This window comes from Streptopelia decaocto (genome assembly GCF_964273445.1).
Source record: "Streptopelia decaocto genome assembly, chromosome: 6".
Classification (NCBI taxonomy): Eukaryota; Metazoa; Chordata; class Aves; order Columbiformes; family Columbidae; genus Streptopelia; species Streptopelia decaocto.
Window position 1 is genome coordinate 7,846,279 of NC_138660.1, and position 20,264 is coordinate 7,866,542.

At 43.8% G+C, this 20,264-nt stretch overlaps 1 protein-coding gene across 1 annotated transcript in view; it reads right to left on the reverse strand.

Moving 5' to 3' along the window:
* MB21D2 (Mab-21 domain containing 2) overlaps positions 1-19,989 on the reverse strand; it is a 56,380-nt gene extending 36,391 nt beyond the window's left edge. The window contains exon 1 of the mRNA XM_082055501.1: positions 19,606-19,989. Within this exon, the coding sequence (XP_081911627.1) occupies positions 19,606-19,816 (211 nt within the window). The 5' untranslated portion in view covers positions 19,817-19,989. The remainder of the gene's footprint in view (positions 1-19,605) is intronic.
* Positions 19,990-20,264: the final 275 nt, after the last annotated feature.

A 20,264-nucleotide genomic window follows, 5' to 3' on the forward strand; every position in this document is an offset into this window, starting at 1 on the left:
CAGTGGCTTTCTGGGAGGCTGCCAAGTGTGACTGCAAAGGGAAAAATAGGTGAGCTAATCACATTCCTATTTGTGAAAACAGAATTTCCTTCATCTAAATCAAAGGGAACTGTACCCAACGTGGCTGCAGTTACAGACACAGATGGCAGAGCCAGCCCAGCACTTCTAGCAAGTTATTCCTTTTCTCAACTCAACAGCCAGCCAAGAGTTCTGGAAGATGTTTTGGCACCAGTTTTAGCTGAATCATCTAGTAATACAAGCCACGTCTGTTCCACACACATGATCTGGAAACCATCTTTTCTCTAGCAATTTCACAGGAGGAGAAGGTAAAATTGATAGCAGCTTGGCTGGTGGCCTTGAGTGCACAGCAAACCAAGGGAATCAGCTTTTCTAGTCCAGGCTGCAAAAGGGAAATCAATCCAGTTTATTCTCTATAACTCATTAAACCAGCTCAATTATTGCTAGAGACAGTGAGCAAACCCCTGCCAAGCTCCTCAGCAAGGGAACTTCCAGAAACAAATAAGACAAACCTGAAGGACAATCAGCATGGATTTTTGCTGAGATGCAAAGAGAAGCAATCAAAAAAACCCAAACAACTGGAACAGTCCAGTCAATGGCTAAAACAACCCAATGAAAGTGAAAGGTAGAAAGTGGCAGAAGGAGAGGACTATTCAAACTGCGTCTGCTACTTTATATCCCAAAAACGTCTTCAAAGCAAAGATCACAGTTCTCCAATAATCTTTGCACAGACTTGAGTACTACAGGGCTCTGCGCCCAGCCAAGAACTCCTAGAGGTACCAACAATATAACCCAAAAGCCTTTGTTTCTACATGAAATGCTACTTTAAGTATTACTGCTAACCATTAGCCTGATACTTGTGGGATGGCTTTGCTGGATGTGCATCAGATGAAAGACTACTGCTGGTTCAGCCCCTGCCAAGACCTCACCCAACAGTGTGGGTGCCGCTCATGGCTGAAGCAGCAGGAGCTACATGAAGATGTGTGTCAAGAGAATATTCTTCTGGGGCAGAAATCTTGGGTAGCAAAGCCAGCTATCATGTTGCCTCTTTTCTGGAGCCTGACATTTGGAAATCTGGCATGTACAACCTCACCTGTGGTAACCACGAGGCGTATGCATCACTTGGTGTCTACAAGAAAAGATGAAGATGAAGATGAAGGAACCCGAGCTCCTTGCGGAGTGCTCAGTACCACCAGGCACAATACCCCATTTCAGATTAGTGACTGAGTTCTCAGCTCTTCAGAAGGCAGATTAAAACTCCTTGTTGCATTGGGACAGAAAGAAAAACAAAGAAAATATAAAGAGATTTAATAGTTTTGCTCACTCACGTCCTTAAAGAAAAGCTGCAAAGAGTTAAGTAGAGACTGACCATAACTTCAGTTTTGCCCTCATCAACCTTGGCTGCATTCTTTCAATACCAAGGAAGACAAGAGTTAGAAGAAAAATAAAGTGAGAACAGGCTGATAAGGGGATTTTGCAATGCCTGAAGCCAAGCACCACTGTCTTATCCTGTCCTTGCAATGGGAAGTGAGAGATCTTTTCAGACAGAGCACCAGAAGTACAAAAGTGATGCGTCTAAGAGTATTTTAGGTTGCAAAGGCCACATCATGACCTGAATGATAAAAAATTCCCCCTTCTGTTTCTCTTGGGCACTAAAAACATCTAAGCAAGATTGCAAAAAAAAAGAGTCAAACCTTCCATTTGCTTTCCTTCCCCCTCCTCAACCACCATTTCAGTCTCTCCTAGATCTGATCTTCCCTTGTGGCAAGTTAGCACAAAGAAAGTTTGGGCTTTTTCACTTATACAGTGCCAAGTTATAGAGAAAACTGAGGAAGCATGGACAGGAAACAACATGAGCTGTAAACTGCAGTGGACAGAGTAATCAAAATTACTTCAAGAACAGTCCTAAAAACAAAATGGGGGTGAGGGGTGAGCAAACACCTTTCTAGGCTATTAACAGGATATACCACAACTGGTTTCATAGTTAAGCTGCAAATGAGACTCTATAGCACCATTTTCAAGCTCAGTTCAAGGCAACAAAGTTTCACATTAAGAAGATCATGGGGACTTGGTCAGGCCCTCTGTTGTGTGCATCTGCCTTCTCAACTCTTCACTGTCACAAGCAGAGGCTTCAGTTTGTGTCCCTACTCGGAAAAGTGCACTTTATAAACCTACCAACCTGACAAGAAATGCAGGAACCATTGCTCCATTTACTACAGATCTTCCCTAGGAAGCACCTTCTTTATGTAATAGGAGGGCTAGAACTAATTTTATTTGCTCTTAAGAAAGTAAAACTAAAAATAAACCTCCCCAAAAGCCTCCAAGCTTACCCTCTCTCCAAGAACAAGGAATTTGTACAAAGCATACTTGACCTGACAAAAACACAGTTTAGAAGAATGCTACACAGCAGCAAAGAAAAGGTGAACAAAAAACATTCCATATGCACATTATATGCCTTATGGTATAGCACCATGAACCACAGTCTGCTGTTGTTTTCATAACTCAGCTTGTATATTTGTATCTAACCAGTGTGCACCAATCAGCCCTCCTCTCCAAACAGCTAAATACAACAGTTATTTGTGGCTAGAGACATTTTGTTTCAAAATAGCCCCATGTAAACTTTGCAACATTGAAGCAAAACATATTAGTTTGCTCCTGCCGGCCTAGGAGACAACCATTCCTAATTATTATAATTTTATTATTGCAAAGAAAAGAACTTTGTTTTTACAGAAAACAACCATCATGGAGTTGAACAGAGAGTGATCAAAATTACTTGGATGGATGGACGGATGGAGGAAAAGAGGGAGGGAGGATGGGACAAAGGGTGAAGCTTGAGTGCAAACCCAACCCTGCCTGTGAAATGGAAACAAGTGGCGCATTTTCACCACAGGCTGAGGCTGGACAAGGAAATACGCATCTCCTTGGTCTGTGCAGACAGATGCCATCAGGGAAGATGAAGTTGTCCCTGTGGGGCAGAACATGCTTGTGGTAGGTCAGTCTGGTGGCTCCGTCAGTTGTGAATGCACTTCAGTGTTCACACCACTTCAGTAGCAAAGCAGACTGCAGTCTAGGTTAGCACCGTGTGTACCTCTCATTTAGGAGTGCTTCTGGCAATTTTACAGGTAAGGAAAATATGGATACTGGGAAAAAAACAGATCATAAAAGACCATGACTGTTTAAATATAAAATAAAATACAGCAAAGTGCACTCTGTAGCCACAGCAAGTCCCTTAGGAATCATGAGACACTTCCTGACAGATCGCTGGTAAGCATAGACTATTTCTCTCTCCCTTGAGCAGCTAACAGGATCCAGCCCTTCCCACCACTTAAAATTCAATACTGTAAGAGACTGCCGACTCTGTGCATCGGAAGCAATGGGGGAAGCGAACAAAGCTGCTTTACTTTCCTCTAATCTTTCTCCCTTGTGTGCCTGCACCAGATGGTGCCGAGCTGCAGGTTGGAAGGAGATAATAAACCCAGAGGAAAAAAAAATTGTAATATTAGGTTATAACACAGCTGACCTTCAAATATGACGTCAGCTCCTATTTAATTGATGGGACGGGTCCAGGCAGACATACGCACGCACACTGGGATATCCATATTCAGCACCTTCCTTTCTAATATGGGAAGAAGCCATACGGCAGTGCCATTAAAATGGTCTGTTCAAACTTTACAGGTGTGAGAATAAGCAGAGAAAAAGTCTCCATTTATCCACTCTGGGAAAGAATTCTTGCTGGAAGTGGTTTTGCTTAAAGCCCTGGTCCAGTATCACTAGTCTCTATTGATGACAGCCTGCCTCTCCCACTGTAAGCAAAGTGAAATAACTCCAGAGTTGGAGAGCACAGACCTTCCAGAAGAGGAAAATTAACAAACACAAGATGGTTTTGAGCCTGTGGCTACTCTGGTCCAGAGCTTTGCTTCCAGCTGCCATCATTGTAAACACTGCTATGAACATCACATTGAGGACCAGGGATATCCTGTTCCAGCCAAGCATAAGCTCTGGAAAACTCTGCTGCAGCATACAGTAAAATTTTGCAGCCTTTTTTATTATGCTCATCTCAAACATTTCCCACCAGCCTAGTGTTGGACGATGATTTTGTATGATGTCCAACTATGGGATAAAGAAAGCAAAACACACTTAATAGTATTCTTGTTGATGAAAAGGAAAGCCCTGTGCTAGGCTGCTGTGAGGAAGATGGAGCAGTGTGAAAAGCACAGGCTGGAGAATGGGGAGCCCTGGGTAGCTCTCTGCTTCCCCACTAAACACATGCAACACAGAACAAGGCACCTCGCTCTCCTTGGCAAGGAAGTCATCTCCTGCCCACCCGCCACAGCTGTCTTTGCAAGTAGCTGAAAAGGGCTTTAGGACTCTTAAGTGGCTTGAGAAACATTAGATTCTGTTTTAGTGCTTTTAGTGCTCTCCACGCAAAGGTGACAGATAACAGCCTCAGCCAGAAGACTGCACATCTCATGTCACACTTGAGGAAGCAGCCTGCATCGTACACTGAGTCACAGGACTTCATGGCTATGTTTTGCCAGTCTCAAGGGAAACCTATACAGAGGCTCCCAGTAGCAAGGGACAAAGCCACATCAAGTGACAACACTGAACAGTTCAGTATTTATTAGACATGGACAAAAATAAAATAGCTTGCTGTAAGCAGCTCAGTGCTGAAACACTGAATTTCAGTTTTCTTACTGCTTCAGAGATGCTTTAATCAGAGAGGAACGAAGCCAAGAGCAGAGCCACTCAGTCACTGTGTCCCAGCAGAGTGTCTGCACCCAGACACCAATACAAACATCTCCAGTTCACACCACAGCCGTACCAGGTCTGCCTGGCTCTGCTCCCTAGAGCCAGAGAGATGCCTGGACATCGGCCAGCATACAGATCCCTCACCAAACTACTGCTTTCTTGTCCTGTGAACAGCCCTGTAACTTCTTGTCCTTCTCAGAAACCAAAGTTTGCCACAGGCTGCTGGCAGGGGAAAAGCCTTCCTAAGAACTCAGAAATTTTGCACAGTTCTTGGAACTGGGACAGCAGTGATTTAACATCTACCATTAAAAGTAGTTTAAAATTTAATGGTCAGAGTATAATAAATCCTATCCAGACATTTTCAGCTTGCAAGCCAGGCCATCAGCAGCACAGAAATAGATTTGCTGCAAGGCAACCAGGAATGATTTTAAGTGTATTTTGTGGAGAATACAAGCCCTGCATTGTCTCAAATCACAGTTTTGTCCAGCACCTAGATGAGAACACACAGACTCAGGAAAGGAGGTACTCAAGCAATCAATATTTGCCAGTTAAAATAGATGGAACCAATCAACGAAGAGTAAGGCAGAACAATGCTGACCCATAGAGCAAAACCGGGGCATTACCCTCCTGTTGCAGAACAAGACAGCAACAATCCTAAAAATAACCCTGCATTTTCCTCCAGAATCACACCGGGTTTTCATTTGGGTCCAGGTTGCTTCTTATACTGCACTTAGCATCTCAAATACCTTGAATCACTGCCTAGTTATCAAATGTGGCACTGAACACCTGCATGTGTAAGATTTGGATGGGACTCCAAGATGCACTGTTGGGATCTTTCAGAGATGCTGTTCTGCCATGCTGAGGGCACAAACTGCATTGCCTGCCTTTGTCAGCAGGTTTTCAAAGCAAATAGAAGGACCTTTTACTGTCCACCAGAAGCAGAGACAGGGACTAGGGAGTGCATTCCTTCACTCCTTCTTACCACACCTGCTAGAAAACAAACCCACAGACTCAGGCTGCCTTGCTGTGCAAGACATATACACAGCAAAGACACACAGGACAGAGCTGTGGACAAAGCCAAGCAGGTGATAGGGCCCATATGACCAGCTGAGTTCCCACATACCTCCCATGTGAGTCAACAGCAGACCTCCCACATCCACCAACAGGAACAATTCAAGTAGCTGGAGGCTAAAGCTGGGGTTGCTCTTACATGGAGAGGACATCAAAAGAGAGAGGTTTGCACCAGTGATACCAGCCCCATCCTCCCACAGACTTCCTCCCCTTGCCTCTTTAGATCAATTGCCCCTGTAATTTGGGGCAATACACCAGTAACTGCCACCTCTTTGGCAGGCCAGTCACTAACGTTTTAATGCCTTAAAATCAAAAGGATTGGGAGAGGGGATGGTGCAGGGAGAGGGGTGAAGCTGTGCTGTGCCAGGGATGGGAAGAGGCCTCTCTGCTGCTCTTTGATGTTGGCTCCTGCTGTTCTACTGGAACCTTACCCAGGAAAATAAATCTTTAGTTAAAGAATTCTGCAAACAACCACAATAGGGCTTTATCATGGCAATACCAGCCCCACTACAGCTTCCAAAGCTCTTGGTTGAACAGAGGGTGAGCAGCAGCAACCCCACACCGTGCTGAAATCCACATTCCTAAAATTCCCCAAGACACTCAGGCGTGCTCAGGGAAGGTGGCTTACAGACTTTGGGGTTATTAGCTTTGAGTTCAGATTCGGATGTGCCAAGGGACACAGTTTAGGGCACGGATACAGCTCGTTGTCTCTCCTGGGCTTTCATTTGAAAATCTTCCAAGTGTTCTCAGCGTAGCACCTTTAGTGTCGTCTCTCTACCCACTATTGCACAAAGCGGTTTGTGCCTGTGCTCCTCCAGCTGTTACAGCCTGAGTAGGTGCTGTAAGGTTTCTGGGGCACCAGTGCAGGAGACACACACTGAGCAGCCTCCTGGGAGGTCTTGTGAAAACAGTAGTTTCCCCTTAACCCCCCCAATAACCACCACATCAGTGTGAGGGAGGAGGAGAGTGTTAATGCAGCAGGAATCAACAAGCCTGCTTGTTTCTTATTCCAAAGCGAACACAAAGGTGGGGTTTGTTCAGCTAGGCAGTACAGCCAAGCCTTGCAATGAAGGCAGGAAAAAATGTAGATATTTTTGATTTTGGTTTGGATTGAGGCCCCTGAAACACAGAGTATTTTATAAAGACAAGTAAAAAACTGGAAATGCAGAAGAAAAATACTTGTAAGTGCTCTACACCTGTCGAGTAACACTGCACCGCTAGAGACAAAGGGGACTGGGAGGAGGGGACTAAACAAGGAAAAAAATTCAATCCTTCAAGCTTATTTAATCCTAACTTCACAACAGGAAGGAGCCACTAAACCTTCCCAAGTTTTGGAGCAGAAGAAAAATGGAAACAAACATTTGATTTGGGGGTATATTTTAGGAAAAAATAAGGCACACTACCACTAAAAAAGCAGAGTTGAAATGTAGCAGGGAAGTCTGGACATAAAACAACACAATAAAAGAGTGAAAGAAGGCCTCTAAATTCCCTGTGCTTCCAGTACAGGAACACATGCAGCAATTGGAAAAAATGAACTGTGAAGGTAGAGATTAATTCCTCTTATTTGCTAGAAGTTCTCTGACAAATCAGTTTGCTAGTCAAATCACACAATCCTTTTTTTTAAGCTATTCATTTGTGGTGTTTAACAGGAACATTTTCAGCCTTAGACTCTGAGCTGAGTTTGCCAGCTACAGTGCTAATAATAAACTGATAAAATATCTTGCTCCTTCAGCTGGCTAGTTCCCTTAAAATGTCTTATGGCACAAGCCGATGTGCTGTTTGACCAGGAAATTAGTTGTCTTGGAGACATCTTCACATACAAGAGCAGCTCAGTCAGTCACTTTGAGTGACACCACCTAGCAATCTGCACATTAACTTCAAACAGAAAATGAGGATATCAAAGCCACTGAAAGAGAAATCATCACCTGCAAGAAACATGCTGTTCTTCTCCATGCAGTGCCAGCTGAAGGGAAAGCTGTAGCAAGATGAGAATTTTGATCTCAAAATGCACTGCTACCTCCCTGCGTAATTAGGTCCCTCAGAGGCTAATCGTGTTCCTGTTCATACAACCATTTATACGAAAATTATAATCTATGCTGTTCTTTCAGAATCAGTTTCAGGTCAAACCTGCAGGCATCACTTCTGAAAAAGAAAGTTACCAAAAGGTTGAACAAAGAGGCGATCCAGAAGAGCTATCACCTAGCTATAACTAAACCTCACAGATTAGAAAGAGGTTTATAACTACAAAGCATGCGTGCAGTGGCACAGCACCAGGCATCAGTTTACAAAGACAATCAAATAGTTATTTCCAAGGTAAACCATTCAAACCAGGGTATTATATGATGATAAAAATAAAAATAAAAATAAAAATAAAAATAAAAATAAAAATAAAAATAAAAATAAAAATAAAAATAAAAATAAAAATAAAAATAAAAATAAAAATAAAAATGTTTATCTTCTAGTCACCCTAATGGGATACTAAAAAGAGATGCTATTCTTGCAAATAAAAGTAGAACCAACCCTGCCCAGCTCAAAGATACTGACAGAGATGCATCAAACTCCTCCTCACCAGCTCTACACACATACACAAAATGTCAAGGCAGTGAGTGAAAAGCCAGACAAATTTGATTTCTGCCAATGCATGTATTACTCCATGTTTGGGATTCAGGATTGTGAACAATAGGACATAATGTCTTAATTGCCCTCAAAATACCTCTCTTACCTGGCAATAGGTCTTCTGTTGGGATTTCTCCTGCCCCAAAAGACAGATCAGTGCTCTAGCAGCTGCTGAATCTATAGAAACACGGAGCAAAGCCATCCACCAAGCATCCTCAGTTCTCTTCAGCACATGGTCTGATGATCCAGCATAGTCAGAACTGACAGATGTTTATTCCCCTCCCGAGCCCTGAGGTCCACTGGAGAGGGTGTTTCCCCCAGGCCTTATGCAAGCACCTTAGGATGCTCTTAATGTGTCAACATCTTTGCTAACTCAATAGCTTCTGAAACCACAAATCTGTTAACTGTGGGTCTGCATATTTGCAGCACAGAACATACAGGCAAGACTCCTGCATATTTTTCTTAATAGCATCACATATGACTTGGGAGTAGTCCAATTCCTATGCAAACAGGGGTACACTCGAAGGCTTAAAAACTTCAGGGAGAAAGACACTGTCCCTGTATAGAACATTCCTGCCAACAACTCCAGTTAAGGGGAAAAAGAAAGCCTTGTCCCCGCTGTAATAAAAGGTTCCCCTGGGCAGCAAGAAGAGTAGCTTTGCACACAGAGTATTTGCATCTCAGCTGAATTAGTTAACATGTGTTGAACGCTCAGAAGATTGTGGAGTGGTATATAAACACTAAGGATTGTTATTTATTATTGTCTTGGTGCACAACAGCGGAAACTAGTGCCATTTACAGACGCGAATTAAGAACAACAGGAGGTCTATCAACATGCTGTGGGTCTGGGGATTTTGTTCATTTGTCTCCCCCACTCCTGTCTCCCTCAGACAGAAACCTTTTCTGTAGGACTCCTACAGTCCTCGCTGAGCAGGACTGGCCTTGGCTTGGTGAAGCCTGTCCCAGTGGAAGAGCTCTGCTGGGAGGCGATGAGCCCCCCACCTGCAAACCTCAGCTGTATCACTTCTCAGCAGCACTCTCCTGCACTCCAAAGCTTGGTCATCACTGCCCTTGAACAGCAAATATTTTCCAGCTGTATTAATTGCTAGGGGAAAAGTAAAACAGAAAATAGACTAACATAAACACACATGCACATTTCAAGGTAAAGAAAGGGTTAGTTAAAAAAAAGTTGAGAACTCGGAGTGACATACACTAGCACAACAGAGTGATTCATAAACACAAGCGATGTCTTACAAGACTGGTCTCAGCATAAGAGCAGATTCTTAAACACTGATTTCTTTACCTGCATTGTTAAGAAGCAGCTTTGATACAAATATGATCCTAAGCTTCCTGTGTGCAGCCTGAGTTCAAGAGTGAGAGGGATTATCCAGTTTTTAAAGTAACTCGGGAGTGCCTTTTGTTTCCAGAACCATAATTTAGGTTTAAGAGGATCAAAATCACTTTTTTTAAACTTTGATTTTACAGACTAACTTGCAACTTAACTCTGCAGCTCTGATAATGTGCAAATAGTTTTGCTAAGTGCCTGCATAGAACATATGAATTCCTCCCAGGATAATTAAAATAATTGCACAGACATAGCCATTCTTTGATATTACAAGCCTGTGTCAAAGTAGTTATTTTCAATATAACACTGCTGCCTCAACAGCATGCTTTGCACATTCACAAAAAAAAATTGGAGGTACAGGATCAAGCTTTTACAGACAACTTAGCACATAAAACAAGCCTCTGACAGATGCCAAATCAAATTTTAGTAGCTCCTTTTTCTCAATACTGCACTTGGATGTGCATTATAGCTTGCACACTGAAAAAAAATCCAGGCATTTAATTCAGAAGGTGCAGCTTGTTCAGAGACGTGCTGCACTTGCAGAGAGACTTGCATTCCTCTTATTTTCCTGATTGCATAGCATATGATTGCCCTACTGTCTATGAAATACAGACATTTCAGTAACTCAGGCTTTGAGGGCCTAGTATCAAGGGGCCAATATCAATACCTGATCTGCCATTCAGCACACTGTATGCAACTCTGAAAAGGCAAATTTCAAAGACAGAAGGCAACAGAGCCCCTGAAGTGTTGTTACAGTGACATTCCCACCTCTACTTGCAGAGCTGCAAATCGTTTTATGAACACCATTCAACCAAAAGTTTAAAATAAACAGGAATTCACTGCCCATGCTGGAACAGAAGCAAGCTCTGCTGGTTGTATCACAAGGAATAACCACTGGAGAGCAGCTGCACAGCTATCTCTGTGTACAGATCTGCATCCGTATGCAGGCTTCAGAATCATGCACAATAACAAAGAGCAGTGGGTTTAGGCACCACTGAATCAATATAACCACATCGCCCTTAATGCTAGAAAAGAAGAAGGGTTTTTTAGAAGGAGATTAGGGTATTTTCTCCCTCCTCCCAGGACAAGCCTTATTTCATTTGAATGCAGTCAGTTAGCTCCTTTGTTTGCACTCAACTCCAGATTCCTCAGTGCACCAGCCAATGTTGTACAATCACATTCAAGAGTGGCAATGTACAAAAAAAAGTTTACACAAATTGGTCACAAAGTACCTACAAGAGCTTGCAAGCTCCTACAGAATGTCCTCTAAAACAGGTTCCTGTCGCACTGAGCTAGGGACAGAGATTAGAGTTATCAGCTTTGACACTCAGCAGGAATGTGTCACAAAGGATTAAATCATTATGTCATGAAGTGTCACCAAACGCAGCTGTCCTGCTGTTCTACCACTAAGTTATGCATTAATTAGTGAGGTACAAAACAAACATGAAATATCTCCAAGCATCTGCCTATGGATCAGGCCCAGCCAGAGCTATTAGCGTGAGATTCATTTCCAAGAGGAGTCACCCAAAGCATCACCAGCTCTTCAAGAGATCCATTAAAATGCAAAGAGCAGAAGTGCTAAAGGGAAAAGTGCAGAAGCTAATTGCAGTATTTGTCTTAGCATTTTTGATAGCTGCTTAATACAAGTCCTTCCTCCCAACCTCAGCACCTGATTTCCTAAACAAGGTCATCTATGTACCACTGAATAAAAACATACTTCCTTGAGAGGTGTGCAGCAGTGTCAAAAGGTCCAACAACATGAACAGGACAGTTGGGATAAGACGTTTTAGAACAGGAAAAGCACATGGCCTAACAGTAAAGCAAGAACCGACTTTGTTATTTCTACACTCAGCTGCAAAAGTTCCCTGGCTGCTCAGCAGTTCTGGACCAAAAGTTTTATGAACTCTTACTGTGTCAGTGGGTGGAAGAAATTCCACACAGTCTCACTACAAGCCACAGTAGAGAAGACCTACACAGACAAACAACATCCCACACATAAACCTCCAGGTTTAATCTAAAACATGACCTTAGAAAGGTGTCATTGGACAAAAAAAATACATACTCTGTGCCAATTCCTTATGGCTATCCCAGCAGGATTTCTACTTTTGGCCACGTTTTGTATTTTTCTTTTGCTTTCTGTCCCAAACTGCTGCCTTCTACTGCTTGTCATTGCCTGACTCTGCCAAATTATATCAGCATGCACGCTGTGGCCAGGAAGCAATATTTAAACAACTTTGTTCCAATTTTACTTTGGGATCCCTTCAGTATAAAATAAGATTACTTGCTAGAACTGCCTAACTAGGTCAAGTTGTAATCTGTCTGTCAGAGGCTGAACTGTACTTGGATCCCAACGCCACTAGGTTGACACCCAGTGACAGAGCAACTATTTGCCTTTACTATCTAAACACTTTTCGAGGCTAGACTCTCAAAACCAGACTCCCTTTTCCAGCTTCAGTCTCCGAGGGTTGCTGTATTAAACAACCCTACCATGAAGAACAGCAACACCACCATATTCCCCTATGCTGGTACCATCGCACCTCTCACAGATTGCTGAAGCACAGGAGACAAGGAAGGCTTCTGGCAGTACCAGCATCCCACTACAGATCATCATATTCAGAAACTTGTGCAGTTCTGTGTAAATTTGGGGGCAGCTCAGAATAGAACATAGGTCTAGGGTGTCCTGACTCAGTGTTTTACCTACAGAGTAGGGTGAAACGGATGACATCCACCTCTTATTCTACAATCCAAAGCCATCCAGTACTGTGCAAACTTCTGCCCACAGCCCTAAACATGAGTGGGTGGAAGTAGCTACCGCTGCTGTTTCAAATACACAGATATAATGAACCTGAAAGTAATTAATCTCCCCCACTCAGTGGTATGCAAATTGTACTTTCAACACCAGCATGCTCGTAACAAAATGCATTAACAACCTTCTAATTAAATGCTTTAAATTAGATTAAAATCATGCTGTTTGACAGAGGAAATATAATGCATTAACAGGATTGCTGTAACTTCCTTAGCATCAAGTGTTTCTTAAAAGCTCAAAAGACCAATATTTTAGGGAGAAAGGTCTGTCTTCCTCAATCTGAATGCTACAGCACATGTTGATTCCCTTATAACCATAAAGTCACTGAAATGGTGCTTTGAAAGAACTGCAGAAAGTTTACGTAATGTAGAAGTACACGATTCAGGGACCCGTCAAGTTGGCTCAAGTAATAAGGTGCAGATTAATCCACTCAGTCCAGGACAATTGCTATTTGCAGTAAACAGGAATGCAACAGAATGGCAGAAATGAAAGCAAACAGTGGAGGTCTCTATTAAAGAGAGCAAAATCCATAGCAGCATCTGTCAATTGGAACATCAGCTGCTGCTGAAAGATTTATTTTGAATGTCTCATAAGCTGCCTTCCAGTTGCATTAGCAAAGAAAGAAGCCAACCCTCATATTTTTGCTAGTCAGACAGTAAGACAGATTTGTGCTAACAGAAATATAAGCCTTCACTGGATACAAAATCCACAGTTAGGATGGGAAACTTATGAAGTGTGGTTGGAAGTTCCAAAAAAGCTACAGTTCAGTCTCCTGAACTCACATATGCTACTAGTGATCAGAACAATACTTGGGCAAATAACTTGAGACACCCAACTGAAGGTCATTTTTCAGCTCTCTCGTTGCTTGCTCCCATGCAGGCACACTCCTCTCAATAATGGAAAGTTCTGTGAGTACAACAGCCAAAGTTGCCTTCTGCTTTAGCTCTCATGATGGGTCCTCTGCTTCTCCCAGTCAAAAAGCAGGGCAGATACCTTTCCTTGCTTCCTCAGAACTCCATCTATGCTACTGCTTGTTTCATACTCCAAAGACAGACAAACTAAAGAATGTCTGAATGTAATATAGTACGTTGCCCAGACAAATGGACTGCTTCTTCAAGGAATTTTATCTCCTTGTTCAGACAATAGCTGGGAAAGCTACTGATGAGCAGAATTAATGGTTTGCTTTTTTGATACGGAACTTAACCTATCCCAGCTGTAAGTTACTACAGGAAAACCTGGCTCAAGAGGTACATCACCGTACATAATGCATTCTATCCTTAAGCCTCTGTTTTCATAGGAAATGAGCTACAGCTCTTGCTTCTCAAGTTAGTTTCATACACTAACATCACCCAGCCACGGGTAATAGACTCAATGGTGGGTCATTTTTCTTAGACTCAAAGAGAGTTGAAAGGTCTCTGCCAGAGCCGCTACCTGCAGCTGCCACCACAGGGTCTCACACAGACATGCCTGGAGGTAGAGTTGTCATCTCAATCACTTCACAGCACTGTGCTGAAGCAGCCCTGGCAACTGAAGCCCCCAAAACTGGAGGCGAGAACTAATCTCTTGGCATAAACCACATTTCTTTCCGACACCTTCTCACTTAGCCCATTTTGCAGAGTACAAAGAGCTAGGGTCTGACCTGGACAGAGGAGGGAACACAGGGAAGGGTTTAAGAGATGTGCCCATTAAAACCATCTTCACAGGAAAAGGACTGGGACATGCACACAATCAGTGTAAATGTCAAGGTCCAGGAAAGGATGCAAAAATTTTAGCTGTACAGAAGATGGTTAAAGCCAGCAGGAACCTGGCAATTGTAAAATTAAAATTAAGAAAGGCAATCCCAGATATCCAAAAAACTTGCACAGCTTAGAGATTCCCTTTGAGAAGTCCAGGCAGGACCACTACATCCTGGGCCTCCTCTAGACTGGAGTCTGCCTATGGGCTGCTCTGGGTCTCCGAGTACACATCCGTCTCACAAATTACACAAGCTATAATAAAACATGTCCTCCAGCCTTCCTGAGCAATGTTGTGTTTGCCTTTAATTTAGCTTCCCTTAGAAAAATAACCAGCTGCCAATAAGAAAGTTGAACAACTGGTTTCTGACTAGAATTGCTCCGAATGTTTTAGCATTCGTGCAAAGTCACGTGGAAGAAAAAAAGAAAAGTCAAAAACGCAATAACTCGCGTTTCCTGGTTACCATCCTCCACTGTAATTATAAAATTGCCCTTAAAACATAATTGCATAATTGGGCTTGGCAAGTATTCACCCAAATCTTCTACAAATATTTCCACAGACTGAAGGAACAGGCAGCGGGCAGTCTGACAAGCCTGCCATGAGAATTTGTGCCCTTAGGACATGTTCCTAGCTATTACACTAAATACTTTGCATCACAGCCTACTGTTTCAAAACAGCAGTTGAGCAAGCAAAGTATCAGCATCTTAAAACCAACGGAGAGAAAGATTTCCAAGCTATTTTCATTGCACACATGGAGCAGCAATAGCTTTGAACAAAGAGAGGAGGCTTCGATCCTTTTCAACTGGTTACACAGAACGAAATCCCAGTTAGGTGAAATTGCTTGACTTCTGGTAGTTATAACCAAATAGAAGGAACCAGTGCCTTGCATAGGGTTACTTTACCAGCATAGCACCCTATCCCTTAAGAAAAAAAAAACAAAAAACACAAAACCCCCACAACCTCAAATGCAAATAGAGAAATATGCAGCCTGCAGGGAGAGGAAACCAAACAGAAGCCAGAAATGAAATCTGCAATACAGTAAGGTTGTTTTTAACAGCTGTGCATTATGCATTCAGCAGCACAGGGAATGCCAGCAGGGAGCCTTTATTAACATAGGCCTCAGAGTACAGTGTGCTCCTATCATGATTGGCCTCTCTTGAGAAAAGGCGCACACACAAAAGACTTAACCCTAGAGAGATCACTCCAATCCTGTTGCTATTTCATCAGCTTGACACCACAACAGAAACAGGAGAATATCCGTGATGTATCACAGACAAACAGGTAACACTTCCAACAATGCCTGAAATCCAGTCTACAATAGGTTTCATCAGCAAGTTATGCGAGGTGGGGAAAGGGAGAAAAAATGCTGCACAAACCCACACAACAGAGTCAGACTACCAAGGCTGTTCTGCTATACAGACCTCAGGTACAGGGGAGGACCATAAAATGCATCTCCTGTAGAAGATGCTAATCAAAGCAAGCTGTTGTCAGGACACCTGTGTTCTCAGCACAGCAATCTGCACCTCCACTGCACATATTTTAGGAGCCTGTCAGTCCAAGAAACAGCTGGTAGCCTTGCTACAGATGCAGGGGCTCAGCAGGGCAACTCATTCCATTTGGGAAGCTGGTACTGGCATCAGAAACCTTTTGCTGATGCCAGCTCTGCCTCCACTATGAGCCTTGCCTCTATCACAAACGCTTGTTCGCACACCCAGGCCAACACCAAGGAAAAAGGAAACGCTCTCAGAACAGGCTCACCACCTCTCCTGTATCAGGCGCTGATACAAGCTCTCCAGAAGTCTTGTCAACAGCTCTAAGTAGCAGCTCGCTGCAAATCCTCTGTGGCCTGTCCTGGTGGGCAGCTCCAGTCCTCTCCCACAGAAGTGAGATGCAAGCACTGAAGTGACAAAAACATACACTAGAGGCATTAAAAAAAAAGGCCACTTTAGCATCAATCTTAACCAGTCCTTCCCCTGATTAAGGACAGGAGCGAGGGCAATGAGAGAAAAGAGAATGCCATGAAATGTCCTGAGCATCACTCTTCTGACTCGACAGAGAAGAAAAAGAATCTCATGACAGAAAAGGGAAACAAAGTACCAACCTGAGGAGCTTGAAAACTGCTCTAGATGACAGAACACCAGTGTGTGTCTGGAGCAGAGGAAACAGCTTTGTGTCACCTGTATTTATTCATACCTCCTTGCTCTTTTGTTTTCTTCCCTTCTTGTTAAAAAGTAAAACACAGGAATCAGTTTGCCTAATACCATGATCTGGTTTGAGGCAGCAATAGCACTAGAAATTTCAAGGGGCTGTTTAATATGCAATGTTCTAGTTCCCAAGAGCATAATATATGGGCTTTTTTAAGCCTAGCACATCTGCGCATTGCAACACCTTTTTATTTAGGTGCTGAACAGAAAGAGACAGGTTGTGTTCATTAAAGAAGTTTCTTGGAGATACTTGTACTGCACAAACAACACTCTCCAGGCCAGGTGTCCCTAAAAGGTTTTTTAATATGAATGCTACACACCTCTCGTCACAATAGCAAGCCCTTTAAAAATCAAAATATCATTGACTGCAATAGCATCACTTGATAAAAATACTCCTTTATCACGCTATAAGCACAAAAAACACCCTCAAAACTGAGTCACAGGGAGAGTAAGTAATTAGCTCCTTTCACAACTGTCAGGCAGAGACTTGGTCTCAGTCACTCCCAGCCAGCCTGCTGCCCAGAACACAGACTGTCTTTCCTCCACATGTTTTCTTGATTAATACAACCTTTCCCTCCTTTGAGGCTCAGAACACCTCTGTCAAAAAGACAAGTAATGATCAGGCACAGCTCAGTGTACCAGAAGTTATCCAGCAAAGGCACCAAAAGACACCGGTTGTTTCAGTGTAAGGTGCTGGTGAGACCATATGGTCTTTGTGACTATGAACAGGGTGCCCAGAAATTGCCCACATTCAGAAAATACTTCCCCCACCAGATAGGCAGGTCATTTACAGTCCTATTCTAATGCTTGGGGGGCAAGATTTTGGACAAGCAGTACCTCTCCCTAATTTTATCACAGCCCAACTCTTAAGATCTCCCAGAATTCAGTTGCTAATAGCAAGGGCAAGACAACACAGACATAAAAGAGTTAATATAAAGATCTGACCTAGAGGGCAAGCCATGCAGAGTACAAACATCTGAGAATCCACAGTCTCTTTGCCTATCATTCATCCACGAATTACACACCAATGTAATTAAATCAGGAAAGCTACGTTTAATTTTCCTATCATCACCCGATGAGATAAGAGCAGTACGTATGGGAGGGAGCAGGCACAAGGGAAAGAGCTATTTATTAATAAGTTAAATCCTTTTAGATTTAAGAGCGTCTCTGGCTAAGAAGGGTCTGATCCACAAACAACTTCTGTGTCTAATGAAGACAAATTAGACATCCCATGTCCATTTCTGTCCTGGGCTTGGTCCTTAAGGCTCGTCTTTTTTTTTTTTTTTTCCTTTCAGAAAAATGTGAGGTATAACTTAAACAGAATTATAGCTTTTGTTTAAACCTTTGTTTTAGTTTATACATTTAAAACCCAAGAACACCCATCTCCCAGCCATTATACTAACAAAGACAGCCACATTAATTTACCTTATTTCTAAACAGCCTGAGGCTCACTGTTTTCACAAACAGCAAGGCATCAGGATGCATTTGCAAATGTACAACACACACTACAGCCCATTCTTCCTTGTTTCTTCTATTGCCTTCTCCCGCATGAGGCAGGAAGAAATGCTGTGGTCCCTGTCCCCTGCAAAGACTAGTTAGTAGTAATGCTTAAGCAGGATCATTTAAAGCTTTCTGTACTTGCCAGCCACACACCCAGAACCGCTGCTCTGGCTTTTTTCTCTCCACACTTCTTCACTTATCCCACCCAGCCCTGCTTCCTCAGCCAGTTATTTAAATGTATCGGATCATAACAGTGAATGACTTCCGCAGGATCAGGTTTTCAGTAACAAAAATCCTACAGGTTTTGATGCAAGCATGCCTTCACCACATCATTTTTTTTTTAAACAGGAAGGGACAAAAATATTTATAACAGCAACTATAAATATACATGCTACTGACTTTTCAACTTGTTATCCTTCTTCTCAAGCTAAATTTAGTCTGCTATATCCTGTCCAGCCTTTGGTGAAAAAGCAATACACACACAAAACTGTGCAAATCCCACAGCAGTCAATTATGCTTTTCCAGGTACCTTACAAGATAACCAGCTGGACAGGTAGATGCTCATTTAGTGAGTTCATGTGTTCAGGGCTATAGACGAAGTGATCTATTATTGTGACTACCCTCTATACAGAAAATAATTATTATTGCAACAGGATAGCTCTGCGTTTCTGAATGAGGAAAGCGGTGTAGGTTATTTACAGTGTACATGTAGACCACACATTTGGTTTGTGCCAAATAAGCTTCGAGTGTGTATGCGCACCTCTGAGATCCAAAGAACCATTCACTGGCCACACCTGCTGTTTACTCATGTTCTCATTTTATATGCAAAAATATCTGAGATATTGAATCAAACCTGAATGACTGTTTCCAAGGTCCAACCTACATGTTAAAGAGCATCCTTTCGTATCCCGAAGGCTCCCATTCGTGTGAGTGACTTCTTAGTCAAAACAAGGTAAATATTTATGAGGAACTGACTACCTAGAGAATCAGAGTTGTTAGTCATTCCACTAGTAATCTTAAGAAGCCTTAGTCATGCCAAAGCCCAGGTGATTTCTGCAAGTGCCAACACTTTTCACCCTGGTTTAAGGACCCCTGCCCGTGATTCAAAGTTTCACGCAAATGAGGACTCCCCCACCACAATCTGACTTGCTCCGCTCGCAGCAAGTTTTGCAACCTAAGCAAGAAACGCAGTTCAGAGGATGCTCCTGTACAAGCAACCAGCCAGTCTAATAACCAAACTAAGCGGTCCAGAAAAAAAAAAAAATACCCGTTTCCTACAACCTTGATAGTTGGGGGCAAAAACAATACAGGGCCGGGCTCGCCGTGTTTCTCGGGTACCGGCCAGCTCTGCGACCCAGCCTTTCCTCTGTGCTTATAAATACATCGCTGCTGAAGGCGAGGTGGACAGGGTAGGAAAAAATAGTTTCCTGGGGCTGAGACCTGCCCTGCGGCCGAGAAGCCCCAGCCCGGTGCGGGGAAAGGGTCCGCCGGTACCGCAGCCCTGCCCCGGGGTCCCCGGCCGGCCCCGCCGTTGCTCCCGCCCCACACGGTCCTTGCCCTACCCAGCATGGAGAAGATGAAGTCCTTCGCCGTGTGGATTTCTAGGGCTCTCTGGTCGTCGTACTCCCTCTGGTCGTGTTTGGTGAATTCCTGGATGAGTTTATTCAATTCCTCCACCCTGGCTCCCGATCGGAAATCCAGCTCCGGGAAGGGAGGCTTGCTGGTGGTGCCGGCGGACCCTGCCTTGCTGGCGAGCGGCGCCGCCATCTTCATGCAAAAAAAAAAAAAAAATAAAAAAAGGAAAGAAAGGGAGAGAAAGGAAAAGAAAAAAAAGGAGGGGTTTGCAACGTTGCAAAGGAAGAATGCCAGCGGCGCCGCAGCGCAGCGGCCAGCCCGGGCGCGGGGCTGCCTGCGTGGCGCGGAGCGGGGCCCGGGAGGCGCGGAGCGGCGCCGGCCGCCGCGATCAACAAGCGGCCGCACTGGCTGAGCCCCCGCCCGCGCCGCGCCCGCCCGCGGCACCGCGGAGCCGCCCGCCGCGCTGGGGGGCCGGGCCGGAGCCGAGCGGGGCGGGGGCCGCCTGCTGCCGGGGCTGCGGGGAGCGGGGGGGGGCTCGGTGCTGGGCCGGCGTCACGGCAGGCGGGTGCGGAGGCTGCAGCCAGACCTCTGGCTGGGGATGTATTTTTTTTTTTAATTTAATTTTAGACTTCAGCAAAAGCCGTGT